Source organism: Fukomys damarensis, unplaced genomic scaffold (genome assembly GCF_012274545.1).
Source record: "Fukomys damarensis isolate Sample0158 unplaced genomic scaffold, DMR_v1.0_HiC HiC_scaffold_23, whole genome shotgun sequence".
NCBI lineage: Eukaryota > Metazoa > Chordata > Mammalia > Rodentia > Bathyergidae > Fukomys > Fukomys damarensis.
The window spans coordinates 17,663,298-17,681,217 of NW_022900935.1; the positions used below are offsets into that span (position 1 = coordinate 17,663,298).

The 17,920-nt window shown below is 45.1% G+C and overlaps 1 protein-coding gene across 14 annotated transcripts in view; it reads right to left on the reverse strand.

Moving 5' to 3' along the window:
• Ptpru (protein tyrosine phosphatase receptor type U) overlaps positions 1-17,920 on the reverse strand; it is a 64,286-nt gene that overhangs the window by 38,384 nt on the left and 7,982 nt on the right. For all 14 annotated transcript variants that reach the window (XR_004518689.1, XR_004518688.1, XM_010631858.3 and 11 more), the window contains exons 3-8: positions 16,926-17,197; positions 16,439-16,520; positions 16,217-16,332; positions 15,780-15,954; positions 14,954-15,247; positions 2,486-2,794 (exon numbers count right to left, since the gene is read on the reverse strand). Coding sequence is in view for 12 of the 14 variants with exons in the window: in XM_010631858.3 (XP_010630160.1) it covers positions 2,486-2,794; positions 14,954-15,247; positions 15,780-15,954; positions 16,217-16,332; positions 16,439-16,520; positions 16,926-17,197 (1,248 nt within the window). In the remaining 2 variants the exon portion in view is untranslated. The remainder of the gene's footprint in view (positions 1-2,485; positions 2,795-14,953; positions 15,248-15,779; positions 15,955-16,216; positions 16,333-16,438; positions 16,521-16,925; positions 17,198-17,920) is intronic.

Here is a 17,920-nt window from a genome sequence, read left to right on the forward strand (position 1 = left end):
TGGTAATGTTTTTCCTCCTCTGTGTATGGGTTTCTGAAATGTCCCGTCTGGAAATTCATTGAGCTGACCCCCTAAGATAGGAATATTTCTTATAAGTCATACTTCAATGAAATTTTTTAAATATTAAATAATAAGCAGTTACTGAAGTGGGGAAGGAGAAGAGGAAAAAAAAAGAAGACCAACTACCCCAAGCAGGGTGGGGTAAAACAGCCGTAACAACATGGAAGGGTACGGCTCAGGCGTGACACCAGCAGACTTTAAGAACAGGGTGGTCGAGAGCCGGGCATGGTGGCTCACACCTGTAATCCCAGCACTCAGGAGGCTGAGGCAGGAGGATCACTGTGAGTTTGAGACCAGCCTGGGCTACATAGTGAATTCCAGGTCGGTCTCAACTACATAGTAAGACCCTATCTCAAAAAACCAAAAAAAAAAAGGCAAAAAAAGAACAGGGTGGTCGATTGTTCCACCTGAGGATCTCTGCAATGTTTCAGGGTGATACCCTCAGAACTTACTCCCACCCAGAGCCAATGCTCAGCACAGGAAACATTCCCCCAGCCTTGGGTGAGTGGGGTTTTGTGGAGACCAAGGAAGAAACTGAATTTTGCATCTGGGTCAATGCTGCACAAAACAGGAAACCACATATGTAGGCAGCAAGACAAACTGCAAACCAAGGAGCTTAAGGGGACCTGGAGATTGGCAGGAATCTGGGGGAAGGCTCTGGACCCGAACTGGCATGGTGTGTGGCTTAGAATGACAACTCTGGGGAGTGGGGATGTAGCTAAGCGGCAGCGTATGCACTTAGCATGTGTGAGTCCACACATCCGGTATCCAAAAAATTAAAAACTACAAGACGACACTAAAGCCAGGCAGCCGTGTTTGAAACCCAGCCGCATCACCTACCAAGTACAGGTATCTGACCTCATCTGTAAAACAGGGATAGAAACAGTATTCTACCACATAGGGATTGTACTCATTAGTATATGAAAAGCATCCAGAATAATGTCTGTCATACAGAAGTTCTTAGTAACTAACACTCTGACACACGTAGAACACAGTACCCAACAATGACAGAATGCAATTTTTTCAAGTATAATGAAATATTTACCAAAATTCAACCACATGCTGGGCCATAAAGCAAGGATTAAATCTCAAAGGACTAAATTTAGAGAACATACTCTGATACTCTGACCACAGTGGGATTAAGCTAGAAATCAGCAACGAAATGATAGTTAGAAATTCTAATTACTTCAAAACTAAGCAAGGTATTTCAAAACAATTTTTTTTTTTTTATACCAGGGATCAAACCTGGGACCTTCCACTTGTGAGACAGGCGGCAGAAACACTGAGCTAAAACCCTGGCCCTATTCTGAACAATTCTTGAGTCGAAGAAATTGGAACAGAATTAATAAAATATTTAAATCAAATGATAATGAAGATAGGCTATATCAAAACTTAACAGGCCCAGATGTATTGGTGCAGGTTTGTTACCCTGCTTAGCACATGTGAGCCCTGGGTTCGATCTCCAGCACCACAAAAACACTTATAAAATGAAGTCAAAGCAGGGCTCAAATTTACAGCTTCAAATGTATGTATTAGAAACGAAGCCTTCAAATTAATGATCTAAAGAACTCCCATCTCAAAATGCTAAAAGAATAGCAATCAAATCCAAAGATAATATTAAAATAAAATAAAGAATAGAAAGTAAATGTACAATAAAGGAAATCAACAAAACTCCAAGTGGGCTCTTTAGAAAAATTAATAAAATGTATACACCTCTAGAAAGCATAAATAAAAAGAGAGAAATATAAATTAACAATATCAGGAAATCCAGGTATAGTGGTGCATACCTGTAATCCCAGCACTCAGAAGGCTGAGGCAGGAGGATTGCCATGAGTTCAAGGCTAGAGTGGCCTACAGAGTCAGCTTAAGGTCACACTGAACTATATAGCAAGACCCTGTCTCAAAAAGCCAAGAACCTAAAGATATATCAGGAATAAGAAAGTGGATGATATCAGACATTACATAAATATGAGATTGTAAACTTTATTTCAAGACACCTGACTATTTAGGTGAAACGAACAAATTCCTTGAAAAACACAGTCCACTAAAACTGATACAAGAAGAGAAAATCTGAATGTTCCAGTATCTATTCTGCAAATTAAAACTATTTTTAAAAAACGGGGATTTAGCTCAGTGGTACAGCACTTGCCTAGCAAACCTGAGGCCCTGGGTTTGGTCCTCAGCACCAAAAACTTTAATATAATAATAATAATAATAATGTCACAAAGAGAATTCCAGGACCAAATAGCTTCACTGTTGAATTCTTCCAAACATTTAAGGAAAAAACTATACCAATCGGACCTAAAATCTTTCATGAGAATAAAGACTAGCGATCATTATTAACGCAGTTGATTTAATCTTAAGCAAAAACGCCCTAAAGTTCAGTCTGGGACCTGGGGTGTGCGGGAGGCACTGACATCCTTACCGTCCTCGTCAGTCTGAAAGGTGACCTCCTTGCCCTCCTTGCGGCCCTCGGGGTTGGTGAGGACCAGGCGCACATGCACGTTGCGGTAAGGCAACAGGTTCCGGATGGTGTAGCGGCTGGCGCCCCGCTCCATCTTCACACACTCGCGGACGGTCTGGTTGTGGCTGCTGCCCGGGGTGTAGTGGTAGCAAAGGGAAACGGTGTAGGTGTGGCAACGCGTCACGTTGTAACCCAGGGGCTCCCACTGCAGGGTCAGCTGGCGAGCCTGGATCTCAGCGAAAGCCAGGCCTTTGGGGGCCCTCATGGGCTCTGGGGAAATCAGGAGCAGGGAGGTAGGTAGAGAAAAAGCGAAGAGAGAAAGAGGGACGGGAAGACAATCAGTCAGCTGCCAAAAGTCGTCCCTCCTTTGCCCCCAGAGTTCAAGGGACCTGGATTTGAAATGGAAGTAACAGCAAGAGCTTTGGACTCGGCCAGGCCACATCTGAATCGTGCTCTGCTGACCTCGACTGGCAGCCACTGCCCAAATCGCACCACCTCTCTGACCTTAGGAAAAAGCCTCAGAGTCTCTGACAGTGATGGTGTCGCATGCACAGCTTGTGAGACAATGGCTAACACAGTAAGCCCTCAAAAATGTTAGCTGTACCACTTATTCCTAACAGCACAGTTTATTTTCTATTTCAAGATCATTATAGACTACACTGGGCCAGTCTGAATCAAACTTTTGCTGTATTTTTCCACACTTACTGTGAAATGGTTTTAGCAATACAGTTGATACAATAATATATAGAAACCAAAAAGTAATAATAATAATAATAATAAAGAAACCAGGATGGTGGGGGAATGAGAGCCAAAGAGTAGTTAAATAAGCCAGAGAATGATTGGAAAACAGAAACAGAAATGCAGGCCATTATGTTCTGTGTGAAGATCGAAAGATAAAATCCAAATTCAGAAGTGAGTTCCCTGGCTGCCAAAGCAAAAAAGGGAAGTATCTGCTATAAAATAACAATGATGACTGTTAACATTTGGGGAGCTTTGGCTGCATCAGGCATTTTTCTAGAGCTTTAAAACACTTTATCTTCTGGGCATGGTGATGCACACTTGTAATCCCAGCACTTGGGAGTCTGAGGCAGAAGGATCACCGTGAGTCTGAGTCCAGCCTGAACTACATAGTGAGACTCTATCTCAAAAAAAGCTCCTTTCTCTCCTGCACCTGGCTCTATAATGGGGAGCTTTGTAGTCCTGAGTTGTAAGAACCAGCAAAATGTCCCCAGCTCAGGGACTTTAGGATCCTTTCATGAACAAATGAGAAGACAGTGACCACTTGGCAGCTCAAGACAAAGCACAAAACTAAGATCTTCTTTTCTCTGGCTAACGCGCTCAGAATGACTCTTTCAAGGAAGGTACAAAGGGAAATGTTGGCCAGGGTGCTCCTGACTTGGGAGCACATGGGTGACAGTTGTGGCTGCTGGCCCCAAATGCAGCACGATATAAAAGTTTCCACACAGGAGCTCGCGGCTCTCCCTGGGCGGCTCTCCCTGGGCCCAGGCAAGCGGCACCTTCAGTCACCTATGGGCCAGTAGAGATCTCAGAGTCGGCTAGAAGCAAGGTCTACCTCTAGATGGCTCCCTTCTCCCCACACGCAAGCCACCAAGTCCCATCCTGCGAGGACACTAAGGGCCTGGCTCCCCACCACTTAAAGCAAAGGCTCTGGCTGCAAGCCCACTTGCCACACTTGGGTTTTCTCTCCCATTCCGGCTCACAGAGATTTTCCTAGTTTTTTATTTTTACATAGTTCCAGTTTTTATTTTTTTATTAGTACATGTTTGCAGTACAGAATGTTTACATTCCTTACGGGGACCCGGTACAGAAACATAACACATCTTAATTCTTTTTCATCCCCTTCCTCTGCCCTCCTTCCCCTCCATCTCTTGGTCCCCTTTCCTCTTGCAAAAGATCTATCTCCTTATTTCCTATTATCTTTTATTTTGCTTTTTATTTATATTTTGGGTTTCTTATATAAGATAAACTATGTAATGTTAATCTTGTCTGATTATTTCATTTAATATTAGTCTCAAGGTGCATCCATTTTCCTACAAACGACTCGTTTATCCTTCTTTAGGGCAGAGTAGTACTCTATTGTCCCATTTTATTTATCCATTCAGCTGTCTGCTTCCAACATTCACTTTTTATGAATTGTGCTGCTAGAAACATGGATATTCATGTATCACTGTAATTTAATGCCTTTAACTATTTCAGGAAGATACCTAAAATGGGAATGGCTAAACCAAACAGAATTTCTGTGCTTAGTTTTTTGAGGAATCTCTGTACTGATTTACACAGTAGTTGCACTAGTTTATTACACTCCCACCAACAAGGTAGAAGGGTTCCTTTTGCCCCACAGGCTCATCAGTACTTCTTTTTTGTTTGATTTATTGACAATAACCATTGTTTCTGGTTCTTTCAGTGTTGTTTTAATTTGCATTTGTCTAATGACCAGAAATGTTCAACATTTTTTCATGTATCTATTGGCCACTTCTTCTGAGAAGTATCTGTTCACTTCAGGTGCCCATTTTTTTTACTGGGCCTTTTATTTTGGAGGTCCATTTGGGGGGCTCTTTATATATTCTAGGTATTAGTCCTCTGTCTGAGGAATGGCTGGCAAAAACAATTTTCCCATTCTGTAGATTGTCTCTTCACTTTGCTGATTGTTTCCTTTACTATGTGGAAGCTTTTTAATTTGATTTGATTCCATCTGTTGATTCTTAATGTTATTTCTTGTACAACTGAGGTTCAGTTCAGAAAGTCCTTGCCTGTGCCTATGCATTCAAGAGTTTTACCTATTTTATCTCCCACAAGATTGTGTTTCTGTTTTCACATTTAGTTTTTTGATCCATTTTTTTAGTTTACTACATGGTGAGAGATAAGGATCTAGATGCAATCTTCTGCATGTGGACAGCCAGTTTTCCCAGAACCATTTATCAAAGAGATTATCTCTCTTCCTGTGTATGTTTGTCAAAGATCAGATAGATGAATGTGCCTGGGGGTTGTTTATCCACTATTCTGTTCCACTGATCCACAAGACTATTTTCATGCAGTACCATGCTGTTTTTATCACAATAGCTTTATAATATAACTTCAACTTTAGGGTTGCGATGCTTTCTGCTTTGTTCTTATTGCCCAGGATTGCTTTTACTATTATGAGTGTCTTCTGGTTGCATAAGAATTTCAAGACTGTTTTGTCTAGTTCTGTGAGGAATGTTGCCGGTATTATGCATTTTTGTTTGGTTGGTTGGTTGGTTGTTTTGTTTTTTTTTTTTTGAGACAAGGTCTCACTATTTAGTTTAGGATGGGCTTGAATTCACACTATGTAACCCAGGCTGACCTCAAACTCACAGGACTCCTCCTGCCTCGGCCTCCTGAGTGCTGGGTTTATAGGCATGAGCCACCATGCCAAGCCCTGTTATTGGTATTTTGATTAGGACAGCATTAAATCTATGTATCAGTTTTGGAAGTTTGGCCATTTTGACTATATTGGTTCTACCTAACCAGAAAAATGGGATTCTAGTTTCATTTTAACCTATTATCCTTACATGTGTGGAGTGGACAGGGCAGATTTTGTGTGCATTCACTTGCCATGTTGCTCAGGAGTCCTGCTCCACCCTGTGACTCTGGTCCAGGCTGGGCCATGTGCACTGCCTCAGGGAGTCTTTGGGAATCAAGGTATCATTGCTTTGTTTGCATTGGTGAGAGTAGGTCTTGGGACCCTGTCATGCTGCCTACACTATCCTCAGCCCCTGGAATGCCAGCCTGAACTCCTTTCCATTCTTTGAGGTTTGGCAGGAGCACAAGGCTCCCTTGCCCTCCTAAGCATTTAGAGGAAGGGCACAGAAAGTTCAGGGCACACTAGCGGCACAGGCTGAGTAGAGACAATGGCAAACAGGCAGGTGACAATGACAAACAAACAGGCACCTGCAAAGAGCCCTGCAGGTGTCCATCCAAAAGAGCAGCCACTCCTGAGCCCTGGGCAATCACTGGCATGCAGCACCAAGGGCTTAAAGGTTCCAGATCTTTCCAGTTTCCAAGAAAGGCCAGAAATTCATATTTTCACAAGAAATCTCCAGTTTTCTAAATACTGACGACCTACCCAAGTTTCTTAAAACTGCCTTGCAGAGCTCTAGCTAACAACCTGTGACTGCCAGCTTCTTACACGGGCACCTCATCCTCCAACATCTGCGTGACCTTGCATCTGCCTCGCTAGACTTAGAAGTCCTTGATAAAAAGGTCCATTTCCCTCTTCTCTACCTCTCTCCCCAGGCTCAAATTACGTGTCAAATGCAGACTGATATGCGGACTGAAGGGTGTGAATCCACCAGTCTCGGTTTCCAAAAACCATCTGGCACCCAGACACTCTCTTCCGCTGCCAATGCACACTGGAAAAACAGAGCAAAGGGACTCCGAAGCCCCATCCTCTGCATGCCACAGGGCTGTGGACCACTCAGAGATCAGAGGTTGGAATGCACATTAAGGCAAGAAAGGTAACGTTTAACATCGTTAAATGAGCCCCAAATCTGCTGAGTTTCACCATAGTAAGGATGCAAAAGCCAAAACATTCAACTTTATCTCACGAAAGGAAGTGTGGACCTCAGTCAAGTGCAACTAAGTTCACACCCTCTCTCCACCCCTCCTCAGCTCTGTGACTTCAGGCAAGTTGCTTCACCCTCTGAACACTTGTGTCATGCTCCTTGACTGAAAAACTGGAGATAATGATGCCTTCTTCAAAGAGAGTTACATGAGATGCACGCACCAAACTGTCTGGCCTATAGTAATAAATAAACATGTATACGCTAATGTGAGGTCCTAATAGCAGTCCAAATTAGTAAAACCATCTTTTAAAGAATTATTATATCAAGGCCCTTTGTTTAACCACTCCTGATCATTTACCCTCAAGAATAAAACTCAATGGTCAGGCGTGGTGGTGCACGCCTGTAATCCCAGCACTTGGAAGGAAGGCTGAGGCAGGAGGATCACTGTGAGTTCGAGACCAGCCTGGGTTACACAGTGAGTTCCAGGTCAGTCTCAACTATACAGTGAAACCCTGTCTCAAAAAACCCCAAAAATAAATAAATAAATAAATAAATAAATAAAACTCAAGAGAAAGACAAAACAACTATAAACACTAAGTTATTCAACGTAGTATTACTTATAACAATAGGGATCTGGAAACAGACAACCTAGCAATCCAAGGATACTCAATAGATTTCCATAGGCAATAAATACAATTATAGTCAGCACAGTACATGTTACAGCACCGAGCAAATGAAGCAAAATCCCGAATTCTTTCCACATCCCAAAGACAAGCATGTAAAAAAGTGTACTGTAGACATATGGGCAGAGATCTGAACAAGACAGAAAAATTAAAACAGCTGCCAGGCTAGGATGGTGCGATTCAGAGTGATTTTTTAAAAAGCCTTTTACCAAAGCTATATTATTGTTTTTGCAGTAAATAATATAGTGGGAGGGGAGTCGTGGGGCTGGAGAAGATGACAACACAGCTGGCCAACCGCAAAACAACTACTGGCCAAGGCGCCTGAGCAGAGGAGGCGGTGGTGTCAACACAGAGAAGCGTGTAATTGAGAGGGGCAGAATGAGGCTCGTGCACTCCGTCTGCCCCAGCTCCCATCCTGGCCAACCTAGGTACAGTGTTAGATGGCTCACTCAGCTCACGACAGCTGCTGCTGGACTGGAAATCACTGAGAAAATCTGGAAATCGAGAGCTTCATATTTTGATTCTGGCTCTGCTATGGACTCACTGGGTAGACTTGGGCAAGTTGATTATAAATCTCTGAATCTTAAAAAGAAAAAATCTCTAAGTCTTAATTTCCTCACTACAGAAGTGGGGATAGTTGAAAGCCATCACTGTGAAACCTGGGTTCCTGAGCCACTACAGGCAAGTCCCCAGGGTCTCAGTTTCCCCACGAGCACACAAAGCGAAGTGCAGCAGAGATTCTCTATGTAGTGCCCACGTTTTCTGGTTTCTTTTATTCTCAGTGGCAAACCACAACTGCCTTTGAAAAATTAAGAATACCATTAAAATGACAGTTGCCACTTACTGGGTACTTGCTGTGTGTTAGGCACTATTCACATGCATTTAATGCATTTGTGCACAACTGTCCACATTTAACATCAAACACTGGAGGGCTCCAAGGTTCAGGCTTTAGGACTCCTCTCTCTTCCATTTACACTTATTCCCTTAAAAATCTAAGAACGAAATCAGGGGTTTTCAACTTCGGCATTATTGATGTTTTAGACTGAATAATTCTTTGCTGTCAGGAGCTGTCTGTTCATTGGACATTTACCCTTAGATGCCAGCGGCACCCACCACCACGACCCAGTTGTGACAACAATATGTCTTCAGACACTGCCAAACGTCTCCTAGGAGACAAAAGCACCCCCGTTGAGAACCACGAGCGTGAACGATCTCATCCAGTTTCCTGGTTTTAAATACCATCTACACCATCTCTACACTGACAACTTCCAGATTTATTCCGGCAGTCTGAACTCTCCCCTGAACCCCACACTCATACATCTACCTGCCTGATGGATATCTCCACTGGAATGTCTAATGGTATCTCCATGTCAACATCTCCAACTCGGAGCTCCTGATCTATGACACCCCATCAAAACAGCTCCTGCCACAGTCTGCTACTTCACAGTAAATGACAACTCCATCCTTCCTGCTACTCAAGAAAAGCACCTTGGAGCCATGCTGGACTTTTCTGTTTCTCTCTCCCTCTTCCCGTATCCAATCCATCAGCAGATGCTGTTAGCTCTACTTTCAAAACAAACCAGAATCTGACCATTTTCCACCACTGCTATCACTGCCACTTCCTCTCTGCTCCCAGCGGCCACCATCTCCCCATCAGGTCACTATAGTAGCCCTCTCCCTCATCTCCCTCTGCTGCCCTTGTCCTCCTAGCATCTGTTCTCCACAGAGGAGCCAGATCAATACAAGTAGACGATGTTTACTCCTGCTCTCCAACTGCCACCGGGGCTCCCCAGCCCATGAGTCTCTCCCCAGTCACCTTCCCTTCTGGCAACTACAGGGTCTCCTCGAGGCTGCTGCTGCAGGCCTTTGCAGCTGCTCGGCCTGATATGCTCTTTCCCCAGTGATCCTTGCTCCCCTGCCTGCCTCAGTCCCTCACATCCACACCTCTGCTCAAATCTCAAATCTCATTTCTCAGTAAGACAGTTCCTTGAGTTTTCCCATTTGTTTGCTTGTGTTGTCATTTTTTTGTACTGGGGATTGAACCCAGGGCCTTCTCACTGAGCTTACATCCCCACCCTACCCCTTTCTGTTGTTTTTATTTTGAGACTAAGTCCTTAAATTGCCCACGCTGGGCTTAAATTTCTGATCCTTCTGCCTAAATCCTCCCAGAGCCTAAGATTGCAGGAATGCTCCACAACACCCAGTTCCTTGAGCCTTTAACACAACAACCCCCAAACCTGGCATAGTGATGCACACCTGTCACCCTAGCACTTAGAAACCTGATGTAGAAAGAATGAGTTCAACGCCAGCCTGGATGGCATACCATATGAGACAATGTCTCAAAAAACAAAACAAAAAATCCACACCCGACTCCCCTCCCTGATGCCGTCTCTACCACCACCTGACAAACTATATACTCCACTTGTTTACTTATTATCACCTGTCTCCTCCTGCCAGAATATGAGCTCATAGCAGGGTTTCATGACGAACTCATATGTTTGGTAGTCTTTGCCTGTCTTGGTTATAGTCATATATTTCCAGCAACTATAATAGTACCTGGCATATAATAGGTACTCAATAAATATTTGTTGCATGAATCTTTCAAACTAATCCCAGATTGTAAAGATTATTACCATTTCCCATTTTATAAAATTAGGGGACTGAAGCTCTGACAGGTTAAGTAACCTGATCTATCTCCCTCAGCTAGAAGGCAAAGCCCTTGGGAGACCAGTCAAGGGTCTCCCAAAGGCCACTGGATTTTAGATGGCTCACAGATGGGCTTTTTAAAACTGAAAAATACTGATTGCAAGAACATGAATAATTCTTGACCTTACCTCATAATTTATCCAAAATAGTTTATGGATTTAAATGTAAAACTATAACACTTCTAGGAGAAAAAAAAAAAAAAACAAGAGAAAAATCTTTGGGTATATGGTTAGGCAAGGAATTCTTAAATTTGCCAACAAAAGCACAACCCATAATAGGGAAATTTGATAAATATAACTTTATCAAAATTAGAAACAGCTAAAAATTCATGTCAAAAAGATGAAAAAACAATACACACACTGGAGAAAATACAAACAAATGGTACATGCATTAAAGGACTGGCATCTAGAACACATAAAGAACCCTCAAAACTCAACCCTAAAAAAAGACTACTGTTAGAAAACGGGCAAAGATCTGAACAGACAATTCATTGAAGAAGGTACAAGACGGCAAAATTATGTGAAAACATGTTCAGCATCACCAGGTGTTAAAGAAATGCAAGTTAAGACAGTGAAGGGGTATCACTTACACATCTCTCAGAATATCTGAAATAAAAAATAGTGGGCTGGGGATTTGGCTCGGTGGTTCTGCTGCCTGCCTCACAAGGGCAAGAACTTGTGTTTGATCCCCAGTACCAAAAAAAAAAAAAATTAGTGACAACACCAAATGCTGGCAAGGATGCAGAAAACTGAACCATTCACACACACTGCAGTGAGAATGTAAAATGATTAATTGCACTCTTGGTCACTTACCCCAGAAACATGACAATTCATGCAAAAGCCTATCTATTAATGTTCAGTCTGTACTTGTTATAGACAAAAACTGAGCCGGGCATGGTGGCACATGCCTATAATCCCACACTCAGTAGGCTGAGAAAAGAGGATCACTGTGAGTTCGAGACCAGCCTGGGCTAACACAGTGAGTTCCAGGTCAGTCTTAACTACACAGTAAAACACTGTCTCAAAAAAACTGGGACCAATCCAGATACCTGTGTATAATAAATGGTTAAACTGTGGCCTACTCATACTCATCAGTAAGAAGGAATGAAGCATGATACATACAACAATGTGGATGAATCTTCAGAATAGCACACTGAATTTAAAAAAAAAAAAAAAAAAAGCCAGGTCTGGGATGGGGCTCAGTGGCGCTGCACCTGCCTGGCAAGTTCAAGGCCCTGAGTTCCATCCCCAGTACCACAAAAAAAAGGAAAAAAAAAGGCCAACCTCACTAGCAACATAATTCAATAGAGGAAAAAAACAGTATTTCGACAGTGATGAGATAACAGGATATCCATATGCAAATGAATCAAAGTGGATTCCTACCTCACACCACATACAAAAATTAACTCAAAATTAATCAAAGACCTAAATATAAGAACTAAAACTACAAAACTCTCAGGAAAAAAGCATAGAAGTGAATTCTCATGACTTTAGATTAGGCAATGGTTTCTTAGATATGATATCAAAAGCACAAACAACAAAGAAAAATAAATAAATTGAGCTTCATCAAAATAGAAATCCTCTGCTTGGCACAGTGATGCATGCTTGTAATCTCAGAATTAGGAGGCTGAGGCAGGAGGATCATGAGGTGAAGGCCAGCCAACGCTACATAGTGAGTTTAAGGCCAATCTGTACCATGCAATAGGATCCTGTCTTAAAAAAAAAAAACTGTTGTGCTTCAAAGGACACCATCAAGAAAGGGAAAACACCATCCTCATAAAGGGAGAAAATATTTACAAAGATATCTAATAAGAATCTAGTATCCAGGCCAGGTGTGGTGGCTCATGCCTGTAGTCCCAGCACTCAGGCTGAGGCAGGAGGATTGCTGTGAGTTCGAGATCAACCTGGGCTGCATAGTGAATTCCAGTTCAGTCTCAACTACATAGTGAGACCCTGTCTCAAAAAACCAAAAAGAACCACAATACGACACTATTTCATGCCCACTCAGATAGTAATAATCAGAATGCACATTATATGTTGGTGGGCATGTAGAGAAATTGGAACCCTTATCTTCTGCTGATGTTAATGAAAATGGTATAGATACAGTTGAAAAAGTATCTAACAGTTCCTCAAAGGTTAAACATCAATTATGACACATTTGATATATACACAAAAGAAAATATATTCTACATAAAAACAAGAACAAATACAGCATACGAATATTCATAGAAATGCTGCTCAAAATACCCCAAAACTATAAACAACCCAAGTGTCCATCAACTACTAAATGGATAAATAAAATTTATATAATGCAATATTATTTGCCAAAAAAGAATGGAAACAGAACGCTGATACATCCTACAACATAGATAAACCTAGAAAACATCATGTTAAATGAAAAAGCCAGTCACAAAAAGCTACCTATTGTATGATTTTATATATGTAATGATGTCTACAAAGAGACAAATCTGTAGAGACAGAAAGTAGATTAGTGTTTGTTTAGGGCTAGAGGAATTAGAGTGAAATGTGAGTAATTGTGAAAGGAGACAAGGTTTCTTTCTTTTTTGGGGTGGAGGTTTGAGACAGGGTCTCACTAAGTAGTTCAGACTGACCTGGAACTCACTATGTAGCCCAGACTGGTCTCAAATTCACAGTGATCCTCCTGCCTCAGCCTCCCGAGTGCTGGGATTACAGATGTGCACCACCATGCCCAGCATAAGGTTTCTTTCTGAGGTGATGAAATGCTCCATACCTTTGTTGATGGTTGCATAACTCTATAAATGTGTTTAAAACCACTGAATTGTACACTTTAATGAGTGACTTGTATGACATGTGAATATATTGCAGTGTTACAAAAAAAGACACGATTCTAAAAGGTTATAGATTTCAAAAGGCATGATTTCAATTATGTAACATTTTTGAAATGGCAAAGCTCTAGAAATGAAGAGCAAATGAATCGGTGATTATCAAATGTTGGGGAGGGAAGGATGAGAGACAGGTAAATGTGACCATACAAGGGCAACACAAGGGTCCTGAGGTGACTGAACTGTTCAGTATTTTGACTACAGTGGGGAATACACAAACCTATGGGTGTGATAAGCGGTATAGAATGAAATACCCAGAGAGATACACCCAAACGAATACAAGTGAAACTTGGAGACTAAAATCCATCAGTGTAGGGGCTGAGGATTTAGCTCAGTGGTTCTGCTGCCTGCCTTGCAAGCACAAGGACCCACCTTCGATTCCCAGTACTAAAAAAAAAAAAAGATCCATCAGTGTAAATATCTTGACTGTAACATCATGCCATAGCATTGTAAGTTACCACCATAGGAAAAAAAAAAAGGATAAAAAGGTTGCAGGGAATCTCTCTGTTTCTCTTTTTTTTGGGGGGAGGGGGGCGGTGTATCGGGGATCGACTCAGGACCTTGCACTTGCGAAGCAGGTGGTGGAACCACTGAGCTAAATCCCTAGCCCTCTCCGTACTTTTCTTATAACTGTACATGAATCTACACTCAGTTCAATGAAAAGTTCAATACAAACAAGATACTGAGATCACAAAGAACATTATTCTCAATTTCTCTTCTGAGAAACAGAGTCCCCTTTGGTGCAGGTATATACCATGGATCATCCTTTCACATTTTTGGGGTTTGCTTTTTTTTTGGTACCAGGGATAGAACTCGGGGGTAGGCAGCAGAACCACAGAGCTAAATACCTGGCCCTACTTCACCTTTTCTAACAAGGTGGAGCAGGCTTCCACTTCAACGCCCAGATGAGAGAATCCAGCTAGAATTTATCACACACTTTTATTTTATGGTACTTAGTTGTGTATTTTGTCTAGATGACATATAGTAGAATTATAACACAGATTCTGGAACCAGCCAGCCAATTCCACTTCTACCACTTAACAGCCGTGTGCCAGTCACTTAATGTCTATGAACCTCAGTCACCTCATCTGTGAAATGGGCATATCAACAGTATCTCTATCATGGTGTTATGGTTTTATTTTTTGTCTCTTTGGGGTTTTTGGTCTTGGGGGATTTTTTTAATTTGTTTATGTATGGTTTTTGTTTACTTCTATGTTTTCTGTTTTTTGAAGGTTTTTTGGGAGGGGGCGGCAATAGGAATTGAACCTGGGGCCTTGGCACTGAGATGCATTCCCAGGCCTGTTTTTACTTTTTATTTTGAGTCTCACTAAATTTTCTCACTGGAATTTTTAATCCTCTCAGAGCGCTGGCGTTATGTGTGCACCACCATGCATGGCCCATGTTTTAAATGAGGAGATGTGTGCGCAGACACCTATGTTTAAGAGACCCACACAAAAAGTATTAGCTATAATAACCTTTACCATTACAAGGGCTGAGTAAAAATAGTAACTTTTTAGAAGCACAGACCCAAGCCATACTGCCTCTTGGAATGTGCCCTCTGCTCCTCCACTACCCTGAGCCCACACAGGCTGTCCAGCGAGACAATGGGGCAGGAGGTAGCGGCTGCACCCACCTGCACATTTTGTGCGGCTGAGGAGCGGTGGCCCAGGGCGGCCAGTGCCCCCATCCCCCGGGCGGGTGAGCAGCACGCTGATCTCATACTCGGTGTCAGGGTCGAGGTGCCACAGCTTGTAGGTCTGCAGGCTGACAGCATGCACCTCGGCCCAGGGACCACGGGCCATGCGATATTCGATCTCCTTGCGCACAATCGGCCCGTCACCGATGATGGAATTGGTGTTCAGCTGGATGATGAGGTAGGTGGGGCCCGCACGCAGCAGCTGCGGGGGTGCGATGGGAGTGGGGGGCTCTGCGAGAAGGAGAGGTACAGCCGACCGATGCGCCTGAGATCTCGAACCCAACTCCATAGCCCTACCCCATCCACAGCCCCAACACCCCTCCTGGTCCTCCAGACTCCTCATGCTGCCACCAAGCCCTCGATCGATCGATCTCCAGCCTCCACTAAATCTCCAGCCACTAATGGGCATCTGGTTACGACTGCTGACCCGTCCCCAACCGTTCCCTCAAGCCCCCGGGGGTCGCCCAGGGTCCTTGCCTCCCGCCTCAGGAGCCTGAATGTATACTAACTCCAGTCAGTATCTGGAAGGCACAGCCTAGCTTTCACCTGGCCCGTTCCCACCCCATCAGCCTGGCCCCTCACCCGGGCCACATCCCCACTGGGGCCTGCCCCTTTGATCCGACCTCAGCGGGGTCAAACACCACCCTGCCCACTGAGTCCTATGGAGCGGCCAGTCCGGCTGGACTCCTCCGACCACGCCCACCAGACTTTACCCCGCCCCCTCCGCTGGCCCCGCCCCTCGGCCTGTGTGGGGCTCACTGACCCTTGACGATGAGCTCTGCGAAGTTGGAGACACCAGCGCCGCGCGGGGCCTGGGACACGCAGCGGTACAGGTCTTGCTCGGCGCGGCTGACTGCAGGCAGCGTGAAAGTGGCCAGGAAGCGCCGATGGCTGATGTGTCGCACAGTGGCCGCAGGCACCAGCGCCCCGCTCTGCCTCTGTGGGAGAAGAGGGGTCAGAAGGTCAAGGGCCAGGGTGAGGGGACAATGTTCTGGCCCCAATTACCCATCCCTACTACTTAAGGTATCTGGGGGTTCCTGGAGCTGTGCTCTGCCCCAGAGTGACTGGGGACCCAGAAGGGCAGAGCAAAGCCTGGGGACAGCCAAGACTCGGTGCTCTGGTGCTGAAGTTGAAGGAAGGACTCGGCTCTGAAGAGCCCACACCACCCCTGTCCCCCAGGCCACAAGCTGCTCTCCTCACCTGGAGGAGAAAGCGCTCTGCCTCAGCTGCTCGTCCTGCTGCCATGCACTGGAACGATGCATTCTGCCCAGCGTTGACCTCCACATCGCCCAGACGGGAGAAGTGCGGGGCCTTTGCTGGGGGAATGAAGTCAGGGCATGAGCTGGGCCTGAGACCCCTGCAGGGAGGAGCAGCGGCTGCCCACACCCCTCACCCCTGCACGTGCAGTGGGCTGGGACTCACCGCAAGGGTAGCTGAGAAGCAAAATGTCATCTAGGCCCAGGTAACCCCTGCGGTCAGGGGAGATGAGGGCCTCAAACAGCACCTGGAGGAGGCAGGAAGGTCCCTATCATACTGACATCCCTTCAGCCCTGCCCTCTGGGGGCACTCCAGGCCCATCCTCAACACCCCTGCTCATACTGACCTTCCCTACCAAGCCAGCTGGTTCAGGGCAGGGTGTCAGATGCACAGAGCAAGGTCAAGCGCAAGGCCCTAAAGCATCAAACTCTTCCCAATCTTCCAACCCTCCCCTGACCACAGCTACAGGCTACTCTTATTAACAGTGACTTCTGATGCTACAGCTAGACTAATCCAGACTAACTCCAACCCTGAGCACAAATCGACTCCTGATGCTAAACACAGGCTAACATCAACCCAGTCGGAGCTCAGAGGGGTATCCCTCAGCCCTCACCCCCAGGCACAGGATGACCACAGGCTGAACCCAGCCCACCTGATACTCATTGGGCCAGAAGGTGCTGACAGCCAGCTCAGCCTGATGCCACTGACGGCCCTGGGATCCGGTCATATTCCAGACGGCGCTGCCCAGGGGGCCCCCATTGACACGCACATAGACACCCAGGATGCCAGGGCTGTGGCCATCCCGGCTGTATAGGAAGTAGCTGAACTGTACACAGTGGGTGTCATTCTCACTCAGGCTCTGGAAGATGATATGGGCCCGCTGGCCTGGGGCATGCTGCGAAGCGTTGACCATTAAGTAGGCACCTAGAGAAGGAGGAAGGGAAGGAGCTGAGGGAGGGGCAGGGGCAGGTGGGCACTGAGAAGGGGGCAGAAACAGAACTGCAGGTCGTTGGGCACCCCAAGACTCAGGGGTTTAGATTCTGCTTTCCGCATTCTGGCCCCAGCTCTGACTCACAAGGTAGGTCCCTCCCCTTCGCAGCGTGTGGCCTAAGGAGAGCACTGAAGCTGAGGGAAAACACACAAACGTGTCCTTCCAAAAGCCCACTGTGGCCCCTCACCATCTGCAGGTCACAGTCCAAGTCTGTGCCCTACCTGAGACATGGCTTTCAGGGCTCCGTGCCACACCTTTGAAGGCAGGTAATTCATCGCAGAAGTCAAGATCCACGATAGGCTCTCCGAGGCCTCAGCTTCTAAACCTTCCCGCCACACCCCACTGTGCTTCCCTCAGGCCCTGGATCGTTCATAAAGTGTAGGTCTGTCTCCCCACCAGCCTGCAAGCTCTGCTGTGCCCCTGCAGGGCTCTGAACCCAAGCCAAATGAGTATGTGGGACAGACTGAATGAATGGATTTATTTTCCTTCCCACCCCCACTTGGAGTCTAAATTCCTGGGACGCAAACTCTTCATTTCCAACCTGGAGAAAGGCAGCCCTGGCTCTTCCCTGAGAACCCAAGCTGTGTACTTTTGGGAGGCGGGACAGTGGGCGGGGGGGGGGGGGCAAGGATTCTGAAGGACCTGGCTGGGGACTG